The 23,426-nt window shown below is 38.0% G+C and overlaps 2 protein-coding genes across 2 annotated transcripts; both read left to right on the top strand.

Annotated features, from left to right (window-relative positions):
• The first annotated feature begins 3,098 nt into the window (after positions 1-3,098).
• On the top strand, positions 3,099-21,894 carry KLHL41 (kelch like family member 41). Its single transcript, XM_025404007.1, has 6 exons — positions 3,099-4,445; positions 8,150-8,307; positions 8,430-8,537; positions 12,097-12,282; positions 15,545-15,691; positions 21,231-21,894. The coding sequence occupies exons 1-6, from the start codon at positions 3,336-3,338 to the stop codon at positions 21,340-21,342; spliced, it is 1,821 nt and encodes a 606-aa protein (XP_025259792.1). The 5' UTR covers positions 3,099-3,335; the 3' UTR covers positions 21,343-21,894.
• LOC112635919 (60S ribosomal protein L17) lies at positions 17,874-18,535 on the top strand. The gene has a single exon (XM_025404011.1). The coding sequence runs from the start codon at positions 17,943-17,945 to the stop codon at positions 18,495-18,497; it is 555 nt and encodes a 184-aa protein (XP_025259796.1). The 5' UTR covers positions 17,874-17,942; the 3' UTR covers positions 18,498-18,535.
• Positions 21,895-23,426: the final 1,532 nt, after the last annotated feature.

Consider the following 23,426-nt stretch of genomic DNA (forward strand, 5'->3'; position numbering starts at 1 on the left):
TTACAGCTTTTATATTTAAAACTTGTAAGAGTTTTTTTAATGATTGAGGAAAAAGTCATTTAGAAAACTTCAGTTTTCTAAAAATTATATTTAAAATTGTCATCAAAATGTACCTAGTTTATAAATGTTTATTTTGTACTTAATACCTGTAAAGTCTTAGTTTTCAGATATTAAGTGACTGTATCATGTTCGGTTTAATAAAGAATTCATGCAGTACCATTTAATGTTTTGAAAGTATTATTTAAAAGAAAAAGACTATTCTTATGGAATAATCAAAATTCTGCTTTCTTAATTGTAAAAATCTGGTTTAAATATCCCATGGCTCCTGGCCAGGCATGGCGGCTCATGCCTATAATCTCAACACTTTAGGAGGCTGAGGCAGGCAGATCACTTGAGGTCAGAAGTTTGAGACTAGCCTGGCCAACATGGTGAGACCTGTCTCTACTAAAAATATAAAAATTAGCTGGGCGTGTGGTGGGCACCTGTAGTCCCAGCTGCCTGGGAGGCTGAGGCATGAGAATCAGTTGGACCTGGGAGGTGGAGGCTGCAGTGAGCTGAGGATTGCACCACTGCACTCCAGCTTGGGCAACAGAGCAAGACTCCGTCTCAATAAATAAATAAATAAATAATCACATAGCTCCAAATGTAAACCAACTCTAATACAAATTGTAATCCTTAAACCTGTCATTTTTGTAAAAACTAAAAATTACAACTAACTATGGAATACATCAACCCCCCTTTAAAGTGTTTTGGATGCTATTTTGTAAGAATTTCAATGTAGTTTTGGCAAGAAGACATTTACTCTGTAAGAAAATAGTTTTGTTTATTAGCTTTCTCTTTGTATTTATTGAAACTTCTTTGAATTTTCAAAAATAGGATATTATTTTTCTCATTTCTTGGTTAGCTAAGACTTGTTGACTTCTAGCATCATTCAGTGTTTTTGACCACTGTTTCCATGTAAAACACATTGTAAGAAATCTTTTTCAAATAATTGAAATTAGCCAAAAGAGCCCTCTTCTTCCAGACGGAAAAGTTTGTAAAAACATTTAAAATAAGATGCAACTCTGTATACAACCATAGACATACAGTACAACCAAGTACTAACCTAAGTTTATTAAAAATCAACAAAAGCTACAAACTGGTTTCTTCATTTAAATGGAAAAGGATTTCTACATTTTAAGGGTTGGAATTATAATAAACTACCTTTGTGATGGGGGGAAAGAGTGTATGAAAAATTTGTACTGGTCACAGATAAAATGCTGCCATAACTGTTGTTTAAATATTTTTTTTCAAGCAGAAGAGACTATAAAATTGCCAACTAGTAAGTAATAATCTCAGATGTCATATGATGTTTGTATCTGACTCATTAATCTTTTCAAATGTTAGATTTTACGTGTAGAGAGAAATGAGTCATTTATTGTTTAAACAAGGAAGCAGCTGTTAGTTTTTTCTAGCGTGTTAAAACCTTTAGTGGCATCTATAAATGGAAAAAGAGTCAATGAGCTCTTCTTTCAGCTGTTGTTTTAGCAGCTGACAGTACCATTGATTTCACTGTGATGTAAAATAAAAGAAAAGGCCTTAACTCATGGATAGAAACCTTGAAGTTTAAAAATACATAATTCCTTGATCTGGGGCATTCATTCATTCAACAAATATTTATAAAGCACTCACAAAACCCCTAGGCTATAGCATTTGAAAAGAACAGACACTCCCACAATCCCTGCCTTCATGGAATTTGTTTTGGGGGACATGTGTAAGAACACCAACTTTTGAAATTACAGTATTTCTACAGCCCTACTTGAGTTCAGATAATGTGACAATATGACTATGTAATAAAGTATTTAATAGGACAGGTGTGGTGGTTCACATATGTAATCCCAGCACTTTGGAAGGCCGAGGTGGGCAGATCACGAGGTCAGCAGTTCGAGACCAGCCTGGCCAACATGGTGAAACCCCGTCTCTACTAAAAATACAAAAATTAGCCAGAGGTGGTGGCGGGTGCCTGTAATCCCAGCTACTCAGGACGCTGAGGCAGGAGAATTGCTTGTACCCAGGAGGCAGAGGTTGCAATGAACCAAGACCATGCCATTGTACTCCAGCCTGGGTGACAGAGCGAGACTCTATCTCAAAAATAAATAAATAAAAGTATTTAATGAAGTATATGATACCATCTATATATAAACAAAGGACCAATTTTCTTTCAAATCATGACTTCTACATCCGTGATTAATGTGGTATTCTATTATAATCAACAACTTTCATTATGTCCCCAGTTATATACTCTTTTTAAAAAAAGGTGGGGGGCTGTTCTCTATGACTGTTGTGGTACTTCATCTTGATTTTGCTGTGTTCTAGTGACAACATTGTTCTCATGGGGTTATATCTGTTCTATTTTTTAACCTTTAATGAATGATAATTTTTGACACTTTAAAAATTACAGGTTATCTTTTGTGATCTGATTTGCATGTGTGTGGGCTTTTTCGTTCCCTACCATTGACTTTTAATTATTTTTTCTGGCCCTGTGATTCCTTTTAACCTTTTGCTTTTATTTTACTATATTATAATTTGCCACATTAGATCCTTTGTACAACAAGGCAGGATATGAATAAATAATTTTATAATTCAGTATTAATTACAGTTTTTCCATGTAAGAATAAAGATAATTTGGAATGTTTTAGAAAATTAGCAATTCCTCTGCATTTCTTATTTCAATTATCATGGCAACATTAAAGGTTTTGTAAAACTAGTACATAAGTAACATCTTTAAGTTTACTACTTCTAAAAGAAATATCTATATTCCACTGTTTTGAGTAGAAAGTAAAAATTTGTATGTAACAATTATTGGAAATGGGATCCTGCTTATGAGTATTCAAATGAACACATCTCATATTCTTGACCTTTGCATCATTAATTCAGACAGTCAAGTAGCTTGACATTAGAACGTATTTAGAGGAGTGACTCATTTTTATGATTCATTTTTCTGTTAATTCAATAAACATTTTCTTGTATCAGCCTTTATTAGTATATCTTCTAATGCGTTATTTTTAAGCTTTCAACTTCACTTAAATATCTTGTTTCTTAGCTGTTTCCTCAGTGACTAAATGTTCCAGTTGTTACTTTCAATCTATAACAGCTGCAAGAACAACTCTTCTTTCCAAGCCAGCTCTCCTAAATTCCCGTTGTTAGAGTTGGTATCTATATTTAGCTGGTGGGATTAAATTGCAAAGGCTTCAAGCTGGGCAAAGCACACTGATCTGCCTTTTTACAGCTAGACCTGTGTGCTGCAAGGAGCTAAGGCCTTCAGTGTCCCCTTCCTTACCCAGGTTACTCACAGAATGGATTCCCAGCGGGAACTTGCAGAGGAACTGCGACTTTACCAATCCACCCTTCTTCAGGATGGTCTAAAAGATCTCCTGGATGAGAAAAAATTCATCGATTGCACCCTAAAAGCAGGTGACAAAAGTCTTCCTTGCCACAGATTGATTTTGTCAGCTTGTAGTCCTTACTTCCGTGAGTACTTTTTATCTGAAATTGATGAGGCGAAAAAAAAGGAGGTAGTGCTAGATAATGTGGATCCTGCTATACTTGATTTAATCATCAAATACCTGTACTCTGCCAGTATTGATCTCAATGATGGAAATGTGCAAGATATTTTTGCATTGGCCAGCCGCTTTCAGATCCCCTCAGTGTTTACTGTCTGCGTTTCTTATCTTCAGAAAAGACTTGCTCCTGGTAACTGTCTAGCCATCCTAAGATTAGGACTTCTCCTTGACTGCCCAAGACTCGCCATTTCTGCCCGTGAATTTGTGTCTGATCGCTTTGTACAGATTTGTAAGGAAGAGGACTTTATGCAACTGTCTCCACAGGAACTGATCTCAGTCATTTCAAATGACAGCCTAAATGTGGAAAAAGAAGAAGCAGTATTTGAGGCAGTGATGAAATGGGTGCGAACAGACAAGGAAAACAGGGTTAAAAACCTTAGCGAAGTGTTTGATTGTATCCGTTTTCGCCTTATGACAGAAAAATATTTTAAGGATCATGTTGAGAAAGATGATATAATTAAAAGCAACCCAGACCTCCAGAAAAAAATCAAAGTTCTAAAAGATGCTTTCGCAGGCAAACTCCCAGAACCTAGCAAAAATGTGCAGAAGACTGGGGCTGGTGAGGTGAATGGTGATGTTGGTGATGAAGATTTACTTCCTGGTTACCTGAATGACATTCCCAGGCATGGAATGTTTGTAAAAGACCTCATCCTCTTGGTTAATGACACAGCAGCAGTGGCTTATGACCCCACGGAAAATGAATGCTACCTTACTGCACTGGCTGAGCAGATTCCCAGAAATCATTCCAGCATTGTTACCCAGCAAAATCAGATATATGTGGTAGGAGGACTATACGTGGATGAAGAAAACAAGGATCAACCTCTGCAGTCATACTTCTTCCAGGTAAGAAGGACTTTTTATATACGTAGTTGCTTCAAGGGAAGGCTGTTACTCACCATCCAGTTAGCCAATTTGTGAATTATTCAGGCTGTTTGCATTGTACTCCAATTGATGTCCTATTCTAGTCCCTTGCACTTTTGCTGTATAGAGTGTTGACAGAAAAATATTTGACTGTTTTGTTAATGTGTAATAAAAAGTTTGATGAATAATGAGGTTCTAATTCATGTTTAATGACTTAAGATACTCTTTATACTATTTTTCCAAAAATGCCTTGTTTATAGATGATGGTGACTGTAATCCCTCAAAGCCCAGTATTTTAGTAAAAACTAAATTTATTTTTTCTTAGCAGAGATGGGCTTTCACTATGTTGCCCTGGCTGGTCTCGAACTCCTGGGCTCAAGCAATCCTCCCAGTTTGGCTTCCCAAAGTGCTGGGATTACCGTTGTGAGCCACCGTCCCCTGCTGTAAAAACTAAATTTAATCTTGTATACTCTTACCTATTAAAAATAGGTTAATGTCTTTCCCCAAATAGTTGCCCTAACTCAAAGTTCTTACACATTATAAAGAAGTAATAACTGGTCAGATTTTCTTTTTTAATTTTTTTCTTCTTCATCTGCTGGCAGCTCTAAATTGGTCAGATTTTCTACCTTCTTCCAAGTTACCCTGAACTCATTTGAAGTTCTTGGAGGTAGCACTTCATCTCTTATTTATAGTTACTGCCTAAAATATAATTTTGTTGAAAATGAAAAAAACTTATGTACATGTTCTACACACTTTGAGTTATCTTCTAGGAAAAACTGTCTACACAGAAGTCGCTAATTTGAATTAATTATAGTTAGAAATTTTTATTATATCACATTTATTTGGATCAGAGATATACTTAGACATTATTAGAACTTAACAATCTGTTTTGTGAAACCACAGAATTTTCCAAGAAAATTAATTCTCCTAAAGCAATAGACCCTTAGTTGTTTGAAAGGAGTTTGTCTTATATTATCAATGTGTTATATTTTTATCAGTTTATGAAGGAGTTGGCTTAGCCTTTGTCTTCAATAATGCCAATACTGAAACTTTGTAGCTTACAACTGGCTCAAAAGAGTTTGTTTAGGTCATAGCTAATCATGGCCTGGGGCTTACGGGCACTTTAGTTGGAAAGGCCAAAGATAAGCAAGTATACAATGTGATACCACAGTCCAGTATGCTCTCAAAAAGTGTGTGACATACTTTGCATTCACAAAATACTATTATACCTTTAATCAACTTTTTCTAATCTTGAAAAGTGTACTTGTAATAATACATATTAATCATGTTTCTTAATTTTCCAAGTTCCAGTGAAGAATGTTGTAAGTATTTGAATGTGGGCCAGAAAATTTCCTAAGCCCTAATTTTAAAGTCAAATAAACTTCAAAAAGGGCAAAGTCAATGAAAAAGGCTATAAATACATCCAGGAAGTAAGAATGTTATCAAAACAGATAGATAGATGACAGACATATAGGTAGATACCTACAAATGACAGATCCACAGAATAGTTGTTACCATAGAATGACTCTCCAAAATTACTAGAGTTTTAAATTTCATTTCATATTTAATTTATCGAATATATCTGTAACACAGTCCTTTTTACTTTCAAGTGTTCAGTTTAATCTTTATCCTTCTCTTCCAGCCTGATAAAACCCTTACTTTTACTGACAGAGCTTCTTATTTTTGGTTCAAGAAACCTACTTAATGTTCTTTATAACCACAATAACAGTTATACAAAGTTGGAAGGTCAACTCCCTCTCACTGCAAATGCCTTGCTGCTTTTAAAAGGCACTAACAGAACAGTATGCCAGGATAAAAACACTTCACCATAAAAGAGGGTTGTGATTCATCAGACAATATTTATATGAGAATTTCAGGTTTTATATTTTACTGCTTGTCACATCTATTTAAAACGCATTAATTTAGAAGTAATTTGACCTTTGATTGTATGCTGTAAATAGATTATGAGAATTTTTTACCTTGGTAAGAGAGGGGTTTTTTTCCCCCACTCATTAATCTGATGAATTAATAGATTCATCAAATTTTTGAACAGGTCTTAAAGTAATCTAGGTCCAAACCCTAATTTTAACAATGAGGAAAGTTGAACTCAGAGAAGTTAAATAGTTTGATAGCTCCTCTATAAAAGAGACTGGCAGGTAGTCCACTGTTCCATCTGCTAGAGAAAATGCCCACCAACAGGTAATATCGGAAGGTAGACAGTACTGTACAGTATGAGAGTTAAGCCCACAAGTATGGGATTATGAAGGCTGCTGTTCCATTTTTTAAAACCAACTATGGATGTAGATGGCTTGGATTTGAATATCACCTAAAAGCTCTGTGTATTTGGGAAATTTATTTAATCTTCCTGTGCCTCAGTTTCCTCATCTGTAAAACGGGGATGATAGAAATGCCTATCCTGGAGAACTAAATGAGGTTACCTGTGTAAAGCATTTAGTTCAAAGCCTATGACCACAGTCAAAACCCCATAAATGTTCATTACTAATTCTACTATATTACACACCACATTCATGATCAAAGAACTTCTTTCAAAAGTGAAAACATAAAGGATCAAAATCTAGCTGTTGAAATTAGTGACTGCAAAGCTAACAATGCACATGTGGAGATTAAACCTCTCATGTCATCTAGTCTTAACTAGTGCTTTGTTTAACTGAGGTTACTAGACCACATATAGATAGGCTTCCACAGATAATCCTGTCTATACCACGGCCATTTGTATGCACATCTATTCTTAGTATCCAATGAAACTGGGTTTTATTCATTTTATTTTTGCAATCTAGAAGTGGCACCAGAGAGAACAACAAATCTGCAACTGTACTCTTGCAGAAAACAGTTTTCTTGTGCCTTAGTGTGCTAAAATGCAAAGTGTAAAATCTTTAAATTACCAAAAGTAAGTGTTGAAACAGATGCCACTATGCCAGAATCATCTACCCCAGAGGATGGGTACAAAGAGATTTTCTTCCTTGGGAAAATCTTAAGCTTGCAGAAGTGGTGGTGAGCAAAAATGAGCAGTTACTTATTAATATAAATCAAAAAAAAAAAAATAGAGTGTTTCGAGTGACTCCCAACAACACACTAGGAAATTCACTTTAACACCTGCCTGTATCAGAAATAATAAAGCAAAACATAGAAAACCTAAAATGTTTTTAAAGAAAGAAAAAAAGATATTGCCCAACATCCTAGTTGTCTGTGGACTGAGCGACAGGTCCAGCTGTCCCAGCTGCTGGCATGGGGAGCATGTTAAATATAGCATGCAGGGGTCATTCACATTCTGTGAACCTCCCTGCTCTGACAACATTTCTTTCCCCAGTGTCCTGAAAGTATTAGGATCTTGTATTTCAAAGTTGGACAAGGCAATATGGGAGAAAATTTGACAAGAAACCTCACGATTCTAATTAACCTCTGGTGATTCTATTGTATTTTATTTTTTCTTTTCTTGAAGCTTGAAGATTTTGATATCTTTATCTGGTAGGCCAGGTAGATTTAATCATTCTTCTTGGTAATTGTGAGCTACAATATGATACTTTGGGGTTGTAGTTTTATTTACTTGTGAGATATTTGACTATCTCGATGATTTCTAAACAACATATATAGGATAACTTTTTTTTTGCTGTACTTGTAACTTTTTTCTAACAAGCTCCACAATCCCTCATATATATTTTTTTCAGCTTGACAGTATAGCATCTGAATGGGTTGGACTTCCACCTCTGCCTTCAGCCAGGTGTCTCTTCGGTCTGGGAGAGGTAGATGATAAAATCTATGTAGTTGCAGGCAAAGACCTTCAAACAGAGGCTTCGCTGGATTCGGTATTATGCTATGATCCTGTGTAAGTTGGCATGATATTCCTGTTCCCTAAGCATTCAAGTATATGCGTGCCTATAACATATTCATATTTTCAGAACCTGGAATTTACTGAAAGTGTATAAATTCTGTCTCATTTAATTTTAGGGCTGCAAAATGGAATGAAGTAAAAAAACTTCCTATCAAAGTCTATGGCCATAATGTGATTTCACATAAAGGGATGATATATTGTCTAGGAGGAAAGACAGATGACAAGTAAGTACCCTGAACTCTCATGATTTATGTCCAAATGACTTTTTATTAGAAAGGTTTCTTCCTCTTTTCTTTTCTTTTTTTTTTTTGAGATGGAGTTTCGCTCTTGTTGCCCAGGCTGGTGTGCAATGGTGCGATCTCGGCTCACTGCAATCTCCATCTCCTGGGTTCAAGCGATTCTCCTGTCTCAGCCTCCCGAGTAGCTGGAATTACAGGCATGCTCCATCATGCCCGGCTAATTTTGTATTTTTCGTAGAGATGGGGTTTCTCCATGTTGGTCAGACTGGTCTTGAACTCCTGACCTCAGGTGATCTGCCTGCCTCAGCCTCCTGAAATGTTGGGATTACAGGTATGAGCCACAGCGCCCAGCCCTCTTCCTCTTTTCATTTGGATCTGCCCACTGAAATGGGACATGGTTCTCACCTATCATATTGTGGAGGGAAAACCTTAAAATTTCAAGTCGCTGAAGTAAACATGTAGATACTCAGCTTACTGCTAGGAATGAGCCGAATACCCCAATCATAAGCATCCTTACAGTCCAGGCAGCATCTAGGAGCATAATCAAGTCCTGTATTTCACTGATTTGTTATTGTATTTTACTACATTAAAACCAACGGGCTTTCTTATTCATTTAGCCATAAGTAGATAAAAATGTAAATGTACTCTTTAATGTAGTATTTAAAATATATCTTCTAAGACAATTGTGCATAAAAAATATCATGGATTTGTACTTTACATTCATAAGAGGGACTTTAGATAGGTCAGTTTGAAAGAAAAGCGTAGTGATTGAAAAGAGGGAAGTAAAAAAGACAAAAGAAAAACAAAAATTTAAGGCAGTTATTTCTTCAACAGTGTTCTTCCACATATTTACTCCCTGACAGAGGTAATACTCAAAATGGCTTCCAACTGTTCAAAACTGAGCTCCCAGTAGCACCCAGTATCTTGTGAGAAAACCAGGATGAGGTTTCATATATAAACCTTACTTGAGTTCTAGTCAATTCTCAAGGAACTGGTAATTGGGAAAGAGATCTTATAACCCAGAGAGTGGAGAAGTGAGTTCCGAATGCTTCAGAGACAGTCAAACCAGTATAGCCTGTCTAGTAAAATAAGCATTTTCAGTTTAGATGGTGAGAACTAGTATTCTGCCCCTGAAAAATCTGCCTGATTTGGCTTGTCATCATTTGCCCAGGCCATTGAATTAATAGAGATGTCCAACCTTGAAAAGGGAGCCAAAATTAAGAATTGTGAGGGAAAAGCAGGAAAGGAGAGTAAAATATGGAAATGTGTTAGATGTCAAGAACTCTATTCTGGAGTTAATGATTAATGGATATTAGTCAATTAAAATGGTAAATGTAGCACAGAAAAGGCAATTTTAAAAAGCAATGGTTTTTAAACATCTACCTGTATTCAAAGATAACATATTCTAAAATTTTTATATCCTCCCTAATCCCAGCTATTCCTATCAAATGCAAAGGAAGGTATATTATATGCTCACCTGGTGTCAGATCTTATTTTGGGCGTTTTTCCTGAGTAAATTGAATGGAAAATCACTACTAAAGAGCATTCTGAGTTTGGAAACACAGGAACCCTTCCAAATGATTTAAATTGTTTCCTTCAAGTAGCATTAGTAACTAGGAAATTGATATGTCAGTAAGAAGCATACAGTTCTTGTCAGTAGGAATATATTAATCTTGAGAATATGATTAACCAACACAACACTGCTTGACAAATGTCAAAGTCAAGAACTTTGAAATGAGTCATTATCTAAAAGTAAGAGCTGGGCTGGGTGTGGTGGCTCATGCCTGTAATCCCAGCACTTTGGGAGGCCGAGGCAGGCGGATCACCTGAGGTCGGGAGTTTGAGACCAGCCTGACCAACGTGGAGAAACCCCATCTCTACTAAAAATACAAAATTAAGCAGGCGTGGTGGCATTCACCTGTAATCCCAGCTACTCGGGAGGCTGAGGCAGGAGAATCGCTTGAACCCGGGAGACAGAGTTTGCAGTGAGCCGAGATTGCGCCACTGCACTCCAGCCTGGGCAACAAGAGCAAAACTCCATCTCCAAAAATAAATAAACAAATAAAAGTAAATGCTGAATTGCACCAGTTCCCAGTAATGAATTTGAAGAACATGATTTTGGATAATGTTCTTATCAAGAAGTGTTCAAATGATACCAATAGTCAAATATTAGAGGAACTGCTTCTACTCCAGATAACTGATCTTTTACACAATTAAGAAAAAAATTGTCCTCACAAAAAAGTTGAGGTGTTTTTCATCACCAGATATATCCGGTTAATCAATTATTATTTGAAATTCTGAACTCCCATCAAATTATAGATAACTTCAAGGAACCATAAGAAACATACTAAGGGCGGGGCACAGTGGCTCACACCTGTAATCCCAGCACTTTGGAAGGCCAAAGCTGGAGGATCACTTGAGCTCAGGAGTTCGAGACCAGCCTGAGCAACATGGCGAAACCCTGTGTCTACCAAGCATACAAAAAATTAGCTAGGCGCAATGGTGCACGCCTGTGGTCCCAGCTACCTGGGAAGCTGAGATGGAAGGATCACTTGAGCCCTGGATGCAGAGGTTGCAGTGAACCAAGATCACACCACTGCACTGCAGCCTGGGTGGCACAGTGAATAATAATTCAGATGAGTCCAGGTCTTTCTGGTAGCATTTAGCATGTAAAACTGTTCTCATGATTCATCAGCTCAAATGATTCGTTGTCTAATCCATAGTCCCAGATTTCTTAAAATGCACTGCTATGTTAGTGCTAATATAAAATGATATATCATATAAAATTTAAAGTAGGTATATTTGCACCTAATTTTTTTTTTTTTTTTTTTTTTTTGAGACGGAGTCTCGCTCTGTCATCCGGGCTGGAGTGCAGTGGCCGAATCTCAGCTCACTGCAAGCTCCGCCTCCCAGGTTTACACCATTCTCCTGCCTCAGCCTCCCGAGTAGCTGGGACTACAGGCACCCGCCACCTCGCCCGGCTAGTTTTTTGTATTTTTTAGTAGAGACGGGGTTTCACGGGGTTAACCAGGATGGTCTCGATCTCCTGACCTTGTGATCCGCCCGTCTCGGCCTCCCAAAGTGCTGGGATTACAGGCTTGAGCCACCGCGCCTGGCCTGCACCTAATTATTTTTTTCAGTTAACTTATTCATTCCTAGGATATTCAGATAATAAATAAACCTACCATTTGTTATTGAGGTGCAATAAAAGGTTTATGATTTTATTTTTTACTAAAATAGAGTAAAAAAACTTCAATTGAATTTAGTACATAACGGTTAAAATCAGCTGTGCCTGGGCTTCTAAGCAGCTATCCAGAAGTAAAGGTACCCTATCTTCCAATAGTATAATTAAGTTATAGTTTTGGTCCCCACATTTGGGCTTGTCCTTTGCTTAGTGGCATATGTTCAAATTAAGAATTCTTTGGAGTTTTTCTGATCTTCTGCCTTACTACATATTTCTTATGACAAGCAAAGCCAAATTATTAGTGAAAGTGCTTTCGAAAAAAGAAGGTTCTAAAAGGAACATTTGTTTTTCTGTTTACAGAAAATGTACAAACAGAGTGTTTATCTTCAACCCCAAAAAAGGAGATTGGAAAGATCTGGCTCCAATGAAAACTCCTCGTTCCATGTTTGGAGTAGCAGTCCATAAAGGCAAAATTGTGATTGCAGGAGGTGTCACTGAAGATGGTCTTTCAGCTTCAGTTGAAGCTTTTGATCTTACAACCAATAAGTGAGTTGCCACATCTCAGTATATAGCATATGAACAACTATACATTTTAATTATTAACTTTGGATGAAAAGTAATCTTTCCAATTAGGATGTGGGGAGGGGAGGGTACAGAACCACAGATTACAGAGGAAGTATTTTCATCTGGATTTGTTTTGTTGTTATTGGATATAAATCTCCTCTAACATTCTGATGCATTACATGTTTGTAATTTGGAACATATGACCCTCAAGTTAGTGTTGTCATGCTCTATTTGTCCTTGTTATTAACTTTGTAAATTTAGAAATGCAAAGGTAATACTTGTGAATAATTTTAATTTTTTTATTTTTAAGAGACAAGGTCTGGCTCTGTTGCCCAGACTGGAATGCAATGGCACAATCATAGTTCACTGCTGCCTCAAACTCCTGGGCTCAGGTGATCTTCTTGCCTCAGGCTCCCGAGTAGCTAGGACTACAGGTGCACACCACTATGCCCAGCTAATTTTTGTGGGGTTTTTTTGTTTTGTTTTTCGTTATTTTTTTTTTTTCCACAGACAGGGTCTCACTATGTTGTCCAGGCTGGTCTTGAACTCCCAGCCTCAAATGATCCTCCCACCTTGGCCTCCCAAAGTGCTAGGATTCTAAGTGTGAGCCAGCACACCTGGCCCTGAATAATTGTCTAGGTGTAGATGGATATATATGTCTCTGTGGAATTATTTGATTTTAAATGTAGTTTTTTTAACTATGAAAAGATCTTCACTTGTTAATGATTGATATCTGTAAAGTATGAATGCTTTAGAAGTTTTCATTCCTTTATGCTGTTTATAATTTTATTAAAATTTTCATTTTTAAGCTTTTATTGATTTAATGTGAAAAGATATTTGACAGCTATTCTTCATATAAAATTGGTCTTTTAAACATTTTTGAGCTCACACATCTGGAGGAGTACATACCTTTTATATTCCTAGTTTAGCAATGAAGAAAAAAAGGTAACTGTTATTAGTCTTTTTAGAAACATGTATGCCTGACTACAAAACAGACTTTAGTATCTGAAAATTACAAGGAACTTTTGTGGAACGTGATTTAAATTATCATTAAAAATAATGTTTTTGAAAACTGTAATATGGGTAAACACTCATGATGTAAGTTAAGAAGCAACACACAAAATTGTAAATATCTTCTTAGTTTCATCTATATGTATGGACATGCTTTTTAAAAAAATGACAAAATTACACCAAATTGTTCCAAATTGTTGCTTGTGATTATGGAGATAGTTGTTTTCTTGTATACCTTTCTGTACTTTCCAGATTTTCTCAAACTTTTTTTTTTTTTTGAGACAGAATCTCTCTGAGTCACACAGGCTGGAGTACAGATTTTCTATAATGTACATATATTATTTTTATAATTAGAAAAACAGATATGTAAAGAAAAACTATGGGGCCGGGCATGGTGGCTCACGCCTGTAATCCCAGCAGTTTGGGAGGCTGAGGTGGGCAGATCATGAGGTCAAGAGTTCGAGACCAGCCTGGCCAACATAGTGAAACCCTGTCTCTTCTAAAAATACAAAAATTAGCTGGATGTGGTGGCATGTGTCTGTAGTCCCAGCTACTCGGGAGACTGAGGCAGGAAAATCACTTAAACCCAGGAGGTGGAGGTTGCAGTGAGACCACGCCATTGCACTCCAGCCTGGGTGACAGAGTAAGACTCTGTCTCCAAAAAAAAAAAAAGAAAGAAAAGAAAAAGAAAAAGAAAAGAAAAACTATGAAGTCTACTTTAATGCCAGAGTAACAGAATACCTACCAAAATGGCTAAATCATTCTAGATTCTTGATACTTCCAACTAATTAGATTGATTTTATCTTTAGTTGTCCTATTTCAGATAGCTGTCAACATTAAAAAGTTCCCTTAAATCCTTTATAAAAATAATGAAAGTATAAATCATTAAAAAGAAAATTTGTATCCCTGGTTCCAACGCTATCCTTATGTGCCTTTATTGCAAAGGATTTGGAGTATTCAGATGAAATCCAACACAGTAGCAGGTTAGAGGTTTAGGAGCCCTAGAAGTGCCACAACCCCCGACTGTTTGTGACACACAAAGTTTGGTAAACACTGCTAACTGAAGTATTCTATGGTTGACTTTCTTTTTTTTCTTTTTTTTTTTTTGAGGCAGAATTTTGTTCTTGTTGCCTGGGCTGGAGTGCAATGGCGCTATCTTGGCTCACTGCAATATCCACCTCCCAGATTCAAATGATTTTCCTGCCTCAGCCTCCTGAGTAGCTGGGATTACAGGTGTGTGCCACCACGCTCGGCTAATTTTTTGTATTTTTAGTAGAGATGGGGTTTCACCATGTTGATCAGGCTGGTCTCGAACTCCTGACCTCAGGTAATCCACCCACCTCGGCCTCCCAAAGTGTTAGGATAACAGGCATGAGCCACCGTGCCCAGCCTTAGGGTTGCCATATTGAAGACTTTATATTTAATGAAGTTACATCTTTCAAATATTTTCTAGTAGCAAACTTAGTTGTTTACTTTTAGATGCCTATGCTCCTTGAATTTTTTTTTCCCCCTCTTAAAGACAGGGTTTTGCTCTATCACCCAGGCTGGAATGCAGCAGTGAGATCATAGCTCACCACAGCCTTGACCTCAAGGGCTCAAGAGATCCTCCCAAGTAGCTGGGACTATAGGGACATACCACCAGTCCTGGCTCTTTTTTTTTTGTAAAGACAGTCTCATTTTGTTGCCCAGGCTGATCTCATACTCCTTGGGCTCAAGCAGTTCTCCTGCCTCAGTCTCCCAAAGTGCTGGGATTACAGGCATGAGCCACCGCACCCGGCCACTACTTGAATATTTATTTATTTATTTATTTATTTATTTATTTATTTATTTATTTATTTTATTTAGATGGAGCCTCGCTCTGTTGCCCAGGCCGGAGTGCAGTGGCGCAATCTCAGCTCACTGCAACCTCCGCCTCCCAGATTCAAGTGATTCTCCTGCCTCAGCCTCCCAAATAACTGAGATTACAAGTGCGTGTCACCATGCCTGGCAAATTTTTTGTATTTTTGGTAGAGATGGGGTTTCACCATGTTGGTCAGGCTGGTCTCAAACTCCTGACCTCAGGTGATCTACCCATCTCAGCCTCCCAAAGTGCTGGGATTACAGGCATGAGCCACCATGCCTGGCTGCCTGGGCACTAGTTGAATTTTTAAATTATGATTTCCTATAATTGTTCAGTAAGCACATCTGGCATTTCTTTAAGTTTTACATTGACTATATTTTTAATGATACCTAGATGGGATGTAATGACTGAATTTCCCCAAGAAAGAAGCTCCATCAGTTTGGTCAGCCTGGCTGGATCTCTGTATGCAATTGGTGGTTTTGCTATGATTCAACTGGAGTCTAAAGAATTTGCACCCACTGAAGTCAATGACATATGGAAGTAAGTTCTCATCATTTCAATTTTCAGAATCACATATTAAATCAGATGACTGATAAACTATTTTGTAGTAAATAATAAGCCAGATTTTCCCAACATGCAAGCTACTTCTCGGTAGTAGACTAAACACTTCAAACCTAATTGAACTTTTGTACATGCCACTTACTTGAACAAGTAACTACTTCTAGTTAGCTGTGAGCCTGGGAAAGAAATTATCTGGGCCTGTTTCTTACAGTAAAATGAGAGTTGGACCTTTGATACTGTCAGCTTCATTCCAGCTCTAAGAGTGTGATGCTATAGGCATTCAGTAGAACAAAAGCCTCTTTGCTCCAGAGTAGTTTATTTCCTAACAAAACAGAGTTCTAAAAAAAAATTACTTTTTTACTTTATTTATTTATTTATTTTTGAGACAGACTTTCTGTCGCCCAGGCTGGAGTACAATGGCAGGATCTCAGCTCCATGCAACCTCGCCTCCCAGGTTCAAGCGATTCTCCTGCCTCAGCCTCCCGAGTAGCTGGGATTACAGGCATATGCCACCACGCCCAGCAAATTTTTATACTTTTAGTAGAGATGGAGTTTTGCCATGTTGGCCAGGCTGGTCTCGAACTCCTGACCTCAGGTGATCCACCTGCCTCAGTCTTCCAAAGTGGTAGGATTACAGGTGTAAGCCACGGCGCCTGGCCTAAAGAAACATTTAACCTGTTGAGTTTTCCACGACTTCATTAGTTCTGTTTTCAATCTAATTTAAACAGCCTTCCAATTGTTTGAGGATTCAGCTAACAATTGCTTTTTTAAAATGAAAAAAAGTCAAAATAGCAATCCATTTTACCTGCCTGGAGGTGCCAGGCAGTTCTCCTAAGTATGACGCTTGAAACTGTTACTCAATTGAATGATTTTAGTGAGGCTATGAAAAAAAAAGTATGTTTTTATTTTATTTTGAGCTGAGGTCGCACCACTGCAATCCAGCCTCAGCAACAGAGTGAGACTCTTGTCTCCAAAAAAAAAAAGAAAAAAGAAAGAATCCCAGACCCTACTGAATGAGAATCTGTATTTTTTAGCAAGATTCCCAGGTGAATTGTTTGCACATTTAAGTTTGTAAGTACAGCTCTGGAAGAGTGCCATTTATACTTAATCAGTGAAGGCATACCACCAAGCCTGAGAGTGAAAAGTGGGTATTTGTTCTATACCTCAACCAGCAGATGCTTTATTCCCAGATGCTGAACTAAAAAGGCTGAAAAGCTGGCACCTTAACCAAACAATGATTTGTGCATTAGACATCATTTCCCCGTGTTGTAATATTAACTAGCTGTGTAAAGGGCAAGAAAAAAAGTGACTATACAAGGAAATTTACTATTATCCCTCCTCCCCCCAAAAAAGAGGAAGAGAAAAAAAAAGAGATTTCCACAGAGCAAAGAGGCTAGAATTAGCAAGACAGTGAGATGGGGAAAAGCTGGAAGCAGTAGGAAAAAAAGATGAACTAATGAAGGCTGGGAAGGTTAGGGTTTTTTGGAAAACAGGGCCAGGTACTAAGTATATAAATGGGCAGTGATTCTCAACCCTAGCTATATGTTACAATCATCTGGGATGCTTTTAAAATGTGTCTGGGCCTTAACATAGACCAATTATATCAACATTTCTGGAGTTAGAGTTGAGCGTCCCTAGTTCCTAAAATGTTCCCAGATTTTTTTTTTTTTTTTTTTTTTTTAATTGGTGAAACAGAGTCTCACCCTGTTGCCCAGGCTGTAGTGCAGTGGTACGATCTTGGTTCATTGCAACCTCTGGCTCCCGGGTTCAAGCGATTCTCCTACCTCAGCCTCCAGAGTAGCTGGGACTACAGGTGTGCACCACCACACCAGGCTAATTTTTGTATTTTTAGCAGAGATGGGGTTTCGCCATATTGGCCAGGCTGGTCTTGAACTCCTGACCTCAGGTGATCTGCCCACTTCAGCCTCCCACAGTGCTGGGATTACAGGCATGAGCCACTGAGCCCAGCCCCAGATTATTCCAATCAGCAGCCAGGGTTGAGAAACACTGATATTAAGTAATTGTGCTGTCAATCAGTGGAACCTCCCTGAAGCCCTCCTGGTTCCTAAGGGTTATCAAAAGCCATGCTGCCCCTGCAGGGAAGTTACAGGCAACAAAAGAAAGTACAGAATCTCCTGCTATAAAAGTGGCCCTGGTCAAGTTCTCATGAGTTCTCCCAGAAGCCACCGCTCTTCCTCTTTCCCTAAGCGGCCTGAGGTAATCTGTGAAAATGGTTCGCTATTCACTTGACCCGGAGAACCCCACGAAATCATGCAAATCAAGAGGTTCCAATCTTCGTGTTCACTTTAAGAACACTCGTGAAACTGCCCAGGCCATCAAGGGTATGCATATTCGAAAAGCCACGAAGTATCTGAAAGATGTCACTTTACAGAAACAGTGCGTACCATTCCGACGTTACAATGGTGGAGTTGGCAGGTGTGCCCAGGCCAAGCAGTGGGGCTGGACACAAGGTCGGTGGCCCAAGAAGAGTGCTGAATTTTTGCTGCACATGCTTAAAAATGCAGAGAGTAATGCTGAACTTAAGGGTTTAGATGTAGATTCTCTGGTCATCGAGCATATCCAAGTGAACAAAGCACCTAAGATGCGCCGACGAACCTACAGAGCTCATGGTCGCATTAACCCATACATGAGCTCTCCCTGCCACATTGAGATGATCCTTACTGAAAAGGAACAGATTGTTCCTAAACCAGAAGAGGAAGTTGCCCAGAAGAAAAAGATATCCCAGAAGAAACTGAAGAAACAAAAACTTATGGCACGGGAGTAAATTCAGCATTAAAATAAATAATTAAAAGGAAAAAAAAAAAAAAAAAAAAAAAAAAAAAAAAAAAAAAAAAAAAAAAAGTGGCCCTGACATTGCTCAGGGGAACCTAAGAAAGGGATCCTCTCTGATTGTGGTTTATTTTGCGATTAGGGCAGTGGTTCCCAAAGTTGCCTGCACAGTGGAATCACCAGGGTGCTTCAAAAAATACTAATACCTCTGTCCCACTCATATTGACTGATTTAATTGGTCTGAAGTATGGCCTGGCCTTTGGAGATTTTAAAAGATCCCTGGATGTTTCTATATGTGTAGACAAGTTTGGGAACCACTGGATTGGGTAAAGAGAAGAGGGGAGCATTCATCACTATCTGCTTGGCTATTTTAAGACTGGTATTTTCTAATTTGGGGTAGGATCTGAAGCATGATTCTCAAACTTCGCTGCATATTAGAATCACCTGGGGAGCTTTAAAAAATCCTGATACCCAGGCCACCCTTCATACCAATTAACTCACTCTCTGGGAGTAGGACCTAGGCATCAGTAGCTTTAACATCTCCAGATGGTTCTATTGTGCAATTAAGTTTGAGAACCAGTGATCTACTACAGTGGTTCCCAAAGCAGCATCAGCATCACCTGGGTACTTATCAGAAAAGCAGATTCTCAGGTCTCACCTCAAATCTGTCGAATTAGAAACTCTGGGGGTGATAGGGCCAGCGATCTGTGTTTTTACAAACCCTCCAGGTGACTTAGATGTGTGTTAAAGTTGAAGGCCGCCGATCTAGAGAAACGCGGCTGCCTATCTGCCCTCAATTTCCTAGCGAACCTCTCTAACCACACATGCAGAGGTGAAAACTCTCAGTATACCACATTTTCAACATAGGCCCTCTTACTATGATATGTTTAAAAAAAAAAAAAAAAAAAAATCCATTCTTGTATTTTTTTCTTGAAATCATTCCACTGTTTAGGATTGAACAAGCTGAAAGTAAATACAACTGCCAGGAAGCAAATATTTTTAAACCTCATTTAACCTTAACTTCACTCATATTGTTTAAATGTGGTCACTTTCTTCAGATCATTTAAAACTATCTCTTAATCTGTTGCCCTGAATTTTATATAATTAAGGTTATTCCCTTTATTAGTAGCAAAATACTTTTTGTATTCTTTCCTCTACATAAAAATCACTCAGTGCATGGTACAATTGTTGAGAATTAATTTGGAACATTGATGACAGAGTCTTGCTCTGTTGCCCAGGCTGGAGTGCAAAGGGGCAATCTTGGCTCACTGCAACCTCCGCCTCCCAGGTTCAAGCAGTTCTCCTGAGTAGCTGGGATTACAGGCGCACACCACCATGCCCAGCTAATGTTTATATTTTTAGTAGAGATGGGGTTTTGCCATATTGGCCAGCTGGTCTCAAACTCCTGACCTGAGGTGATCTGCCCCCCTCAGCCTTCCAAACTGCTGGGATCACAAGCGTGAGCCACCACACCTGGCTGATTTGGGGTTAAGTCTTGTGCCAAGTCTTGACAACTTGTGGAAAGATATTAAGGTGGATAAATATATTATTTGTCCTCAGATGCCTTCGGGGCTTGAGGACATTGATATGGGGGGAAAATGAATGAAGGAGATTTAAAATAATTATTAAAAGTAGCTTGTACCTACATAAGATATGCACTGACTTAATTTCATCAATGTTCCAAATTAATTCTCAACAATTGTACCATGCACTGAGTGATTTTTATGTAGAGGAAAGCATACACAAAATATTTTGCTACTAATAAAGGGAATAACCTTAATTATATAAAATTCAGGGCAACAAATTAAGAGATAAATAGTTTTAAATGATCTGAAGAAAGTGACCACATTTAAACAATATGAGTGAAGTCAAGGTTAAATGAGGTTTTAAAATGTTTGCTTCCTGGCAGTTATATTTACTTTCAGCTTGGTCAATCCTAAATAGTGGAATGAAAATGGAGTGATAATTGCTATAATACCACATAAAGGATGATATGAGAAACAAAGAGAAAGCAACAAATTGTGCTGAAGGAAGGTGAGAAAGGTTGCAGAGAGAAGGCAGCATTTAGAAGCTTCCCACACAAAACATTCCAGGCACCAGGCAGAGCAGACATGTTCGGCACACATGGTACAAGGGAATTCAAGTTGTCTGTATCTTTATAACCTTGAATATTCAGAGATGAAGACCAGTTCTTACCTAAGTCAAGTGCGAAATCTAAGAGTAGTCCTCAAACAGAACAATAAAGGGGAAGGGGAACAAATTTTCATAAAGTGACTGCTGTGTATCAGGTGCCATGCTAGGCACTAGTGTATAGGAACAATTGAAGGCATAATTAAGGCTACAGATAGACCCTGCTCTTCCCCAGTTCTTTCTCTTAAGCAAGAGTCTGCTTACTTTGACTCAAAGTGACCAGCCATCTTCATCAGTTCAAAGGTGAATGTTTAACTGCTTAGCTATTTATTCCTCTTCTCTGCAGTCTTTGATTCCCAGAGAAGGCGGAACTGCCTAGGCATCCAGATTAAATACTGTGGCAGTAGTTCAGACACATGCTCATCCAGACAATGCGTACTTCAGAGATATTCAAGTGCTGTTCTACCAGGCAGGTGCATCTTCCTTCCTCTGAGTAAAAGTCACTAGGTTTTTGCAAAGGTCCACATTTGTATACTGAACACAGGGAAACCTATGGAACTAAAAGCTGCTTGTTGATTACTTTTTTTTCCTCCATCAGGTATGAAGATGATAAAAAAGAATGGGCTGGGATGTTGAAGGAAATACGCTATGCTTCAGGAGCTAGTTGCCTAGCAACACGTTTAAATCTCTTCAAACTGTCTAAACTATGAACAAGGTGACAAAACATAGATTGGGAGGTGGTTTGTTTGGTGAATGGGGCTTTAATTTATTGTTTTTTAAAAGCTTGTACAGACACTCATGTAGAAATTATTCAGGAAGTTATTGTCTAAGAGATGAGCAGTAGGTAACAAAACCTCAGTCATTGACTCTTCAATGTAATGATCAGAGATTAAAACCATTTTCTAATAAGAAATTAAATATTCAGTTGAACAAATTATTTTGTGAATCTGTTGCACTCAATGGATTGTGAAGGAGGCTCCTAAATTTGAGTTGTTAATCATTTCATTTGCATTGTTAGGGTATCCTTACACTGATTTTCTACTACAATTGGAAGTGGAGAATATGTGCATCTACATTCAAAAAATGTTTAAAATATGAAAAACCTTTCCTCGTGCTTCAAAATGACAGGAATCCTGTGCATTATACTAAGAATTACATGCCATAAGATGACTTCAGAAATGGTACTTCAGAAGTTTAATAAATGGATGGGGAATTATTTGATGGGGAAAAGTCTCTTGTAAGTAAAAATAGTCAAATTCAAATGGTCTTTTTTCTCCATGCTTTTTGCGACACTGGCATATTATTTGTGGTTTCCAAATCAAATTTTAAAATTTTTAATTTAAAACCAGTAAATCACAGTCTTCAAGCCATTAACTACAGCATCTGTGGCAAGAAGGTGAGGGAGCACCCTTAGACAATGGATTGATTCTTTAAACTGCTGGGGCAGAACTTGGGGTCAGTGGGTGATGTGGAGGAGGATGTATATTCACTGGTTTAAATTTTGGCTACACTCTGTGAAAGGGCTACCTATTTGCTAAATTTCTGATAGCAAGGAAGATGACTATTATTTCATTTTCTGGGATGTGATATTCTCCATTCACTGTTTCTTCTTAGTGCATATAGTAAGTTGACTCCTCCTGCTCATAACCATCACATTCAATCTATGCAAGTCCATCAATTAATCATCACTTTTAGCTACACACCAACTTATGAGTCTCACATAGCTTTCATAGACATGTATTGGACTTCTATCCTTACCCATATTATTTTCTGAAAAACCTGACTTGGGACTAATTTGGAACATTCATGATTATTTGTCAAAGAGTTTCATAAAGAACAGATCTAAGTGTCCGTACACCTTTTTTTCCTCTACCATAAATATGGAAATATATTTAACAGAAACAAGTTTTATTTTGGTATTTAAAGTAGAATCCTGATTACTTTTCTATATTGAAAAATACTTTTCTTAATTATAGCATGAATACAGAATCAAGAAATTCCCAAAGTGGAAAATCCTGCAGGTTCTTCAACAAACAAACTGTTAGGAAGAGAAAGGGGCACTTACACAGACTCAAAAGGGTGGAGGAAGAGGGGGCCACAGGGATTATGGTGTCCAGAAATGTACATCTGGGTGATAAAACTGTAAGAAGTACTTACTATAAAATCAGGATTGAGGTTACTTTTGGAGACAGAATGCCAATCTATGTAGTTTTAAAATAATGCTTCTTGCAGGGTTTGAGGATGATGATGTTCTGGAATCAGATATGGGTGATAGTTGTACAAATATACTAAAAACCACTGAATTATACACTTTTAAAGGGTGAATTTTATAGTATGGGAATTATATCTCAATGAAAAAATGCTTTGTTTATAACAATCTAAGTTATATAGATAGAAAAATCATCAATCAAAAATATAAGAGTATCTATATAAAGAAAACCATTTGAGCCAGGTGCGGTGGCTCAAGCCTGTAATCCCAGCACTTTGGGAGGCCGAAACGGGCGGATCACGAGGTCAGGAGATCGAGACCATCCTGGCTAACACGGTGAAACCCTGTCTATACTAAAAAATACAAAAAACTAGCCGGGCGAGGTGGCGGGCGCCTGTAGTCCCAGCTACTCGGGAGGCTGAGGCAGGAGAATGGCGTAAACCCGGGAGGCGGAGCTTGCAGTGAGCTGAGATCCGGCCACTGCACTCCAGCCTGGGCGATACAGCGAGACTCCGTCTCAAAAAAAAAACAAAAAACACATTTGAATCAGATAGCCTAGAGCAAGGGTCCCCAAATGGGCCACAC

This window comes from Theropithecus gelada, chromosome 12 (assembly GCF_003255815.1).
Source record: "Theropithecus gelada isolate Dixy chromosome 12, Tgel_1.0, whole genome shotgun sequence".
NCBI classification, from domain to species: Eukaryota; Metazoa; Chordata; class Mammalia; order Primates; family Cercopithecidae; genus Theropithecus; species Theropithecus gelada.

Excerpts from the sequence above, each read along its gene's own strand:
- LOC112635919 (XM_025404011.1), top strand. The coding sequence starts at position 17,943 with ATGGTTCGCTATTCACTTGACCCGGAGAACCCCACGAAATCATGCAAA.
- KLHL41 (XM_025404007.1), top strand. The coding sequence starts at position 3,336 with ATGGATTCCCAGCGGGAACTTGCAGAGGAACTGCGACTTTACCAATCC. Across the intron at positions 4,446-8,149 it reads TGCAGTCATACTTCTTCCAG|CTTGACAGTATAGCATCTGA; the intron begins GTAAGAAGGACT and ends TATTTTTTTCAG. Across the intron at positions 12,283-15,544 it reads TTTGATCTTACAACCAATAA|ATGGGATGTAATGACTGAAT; the intron begins GTGAGTTGCCAC and ends AATGATACCTAG.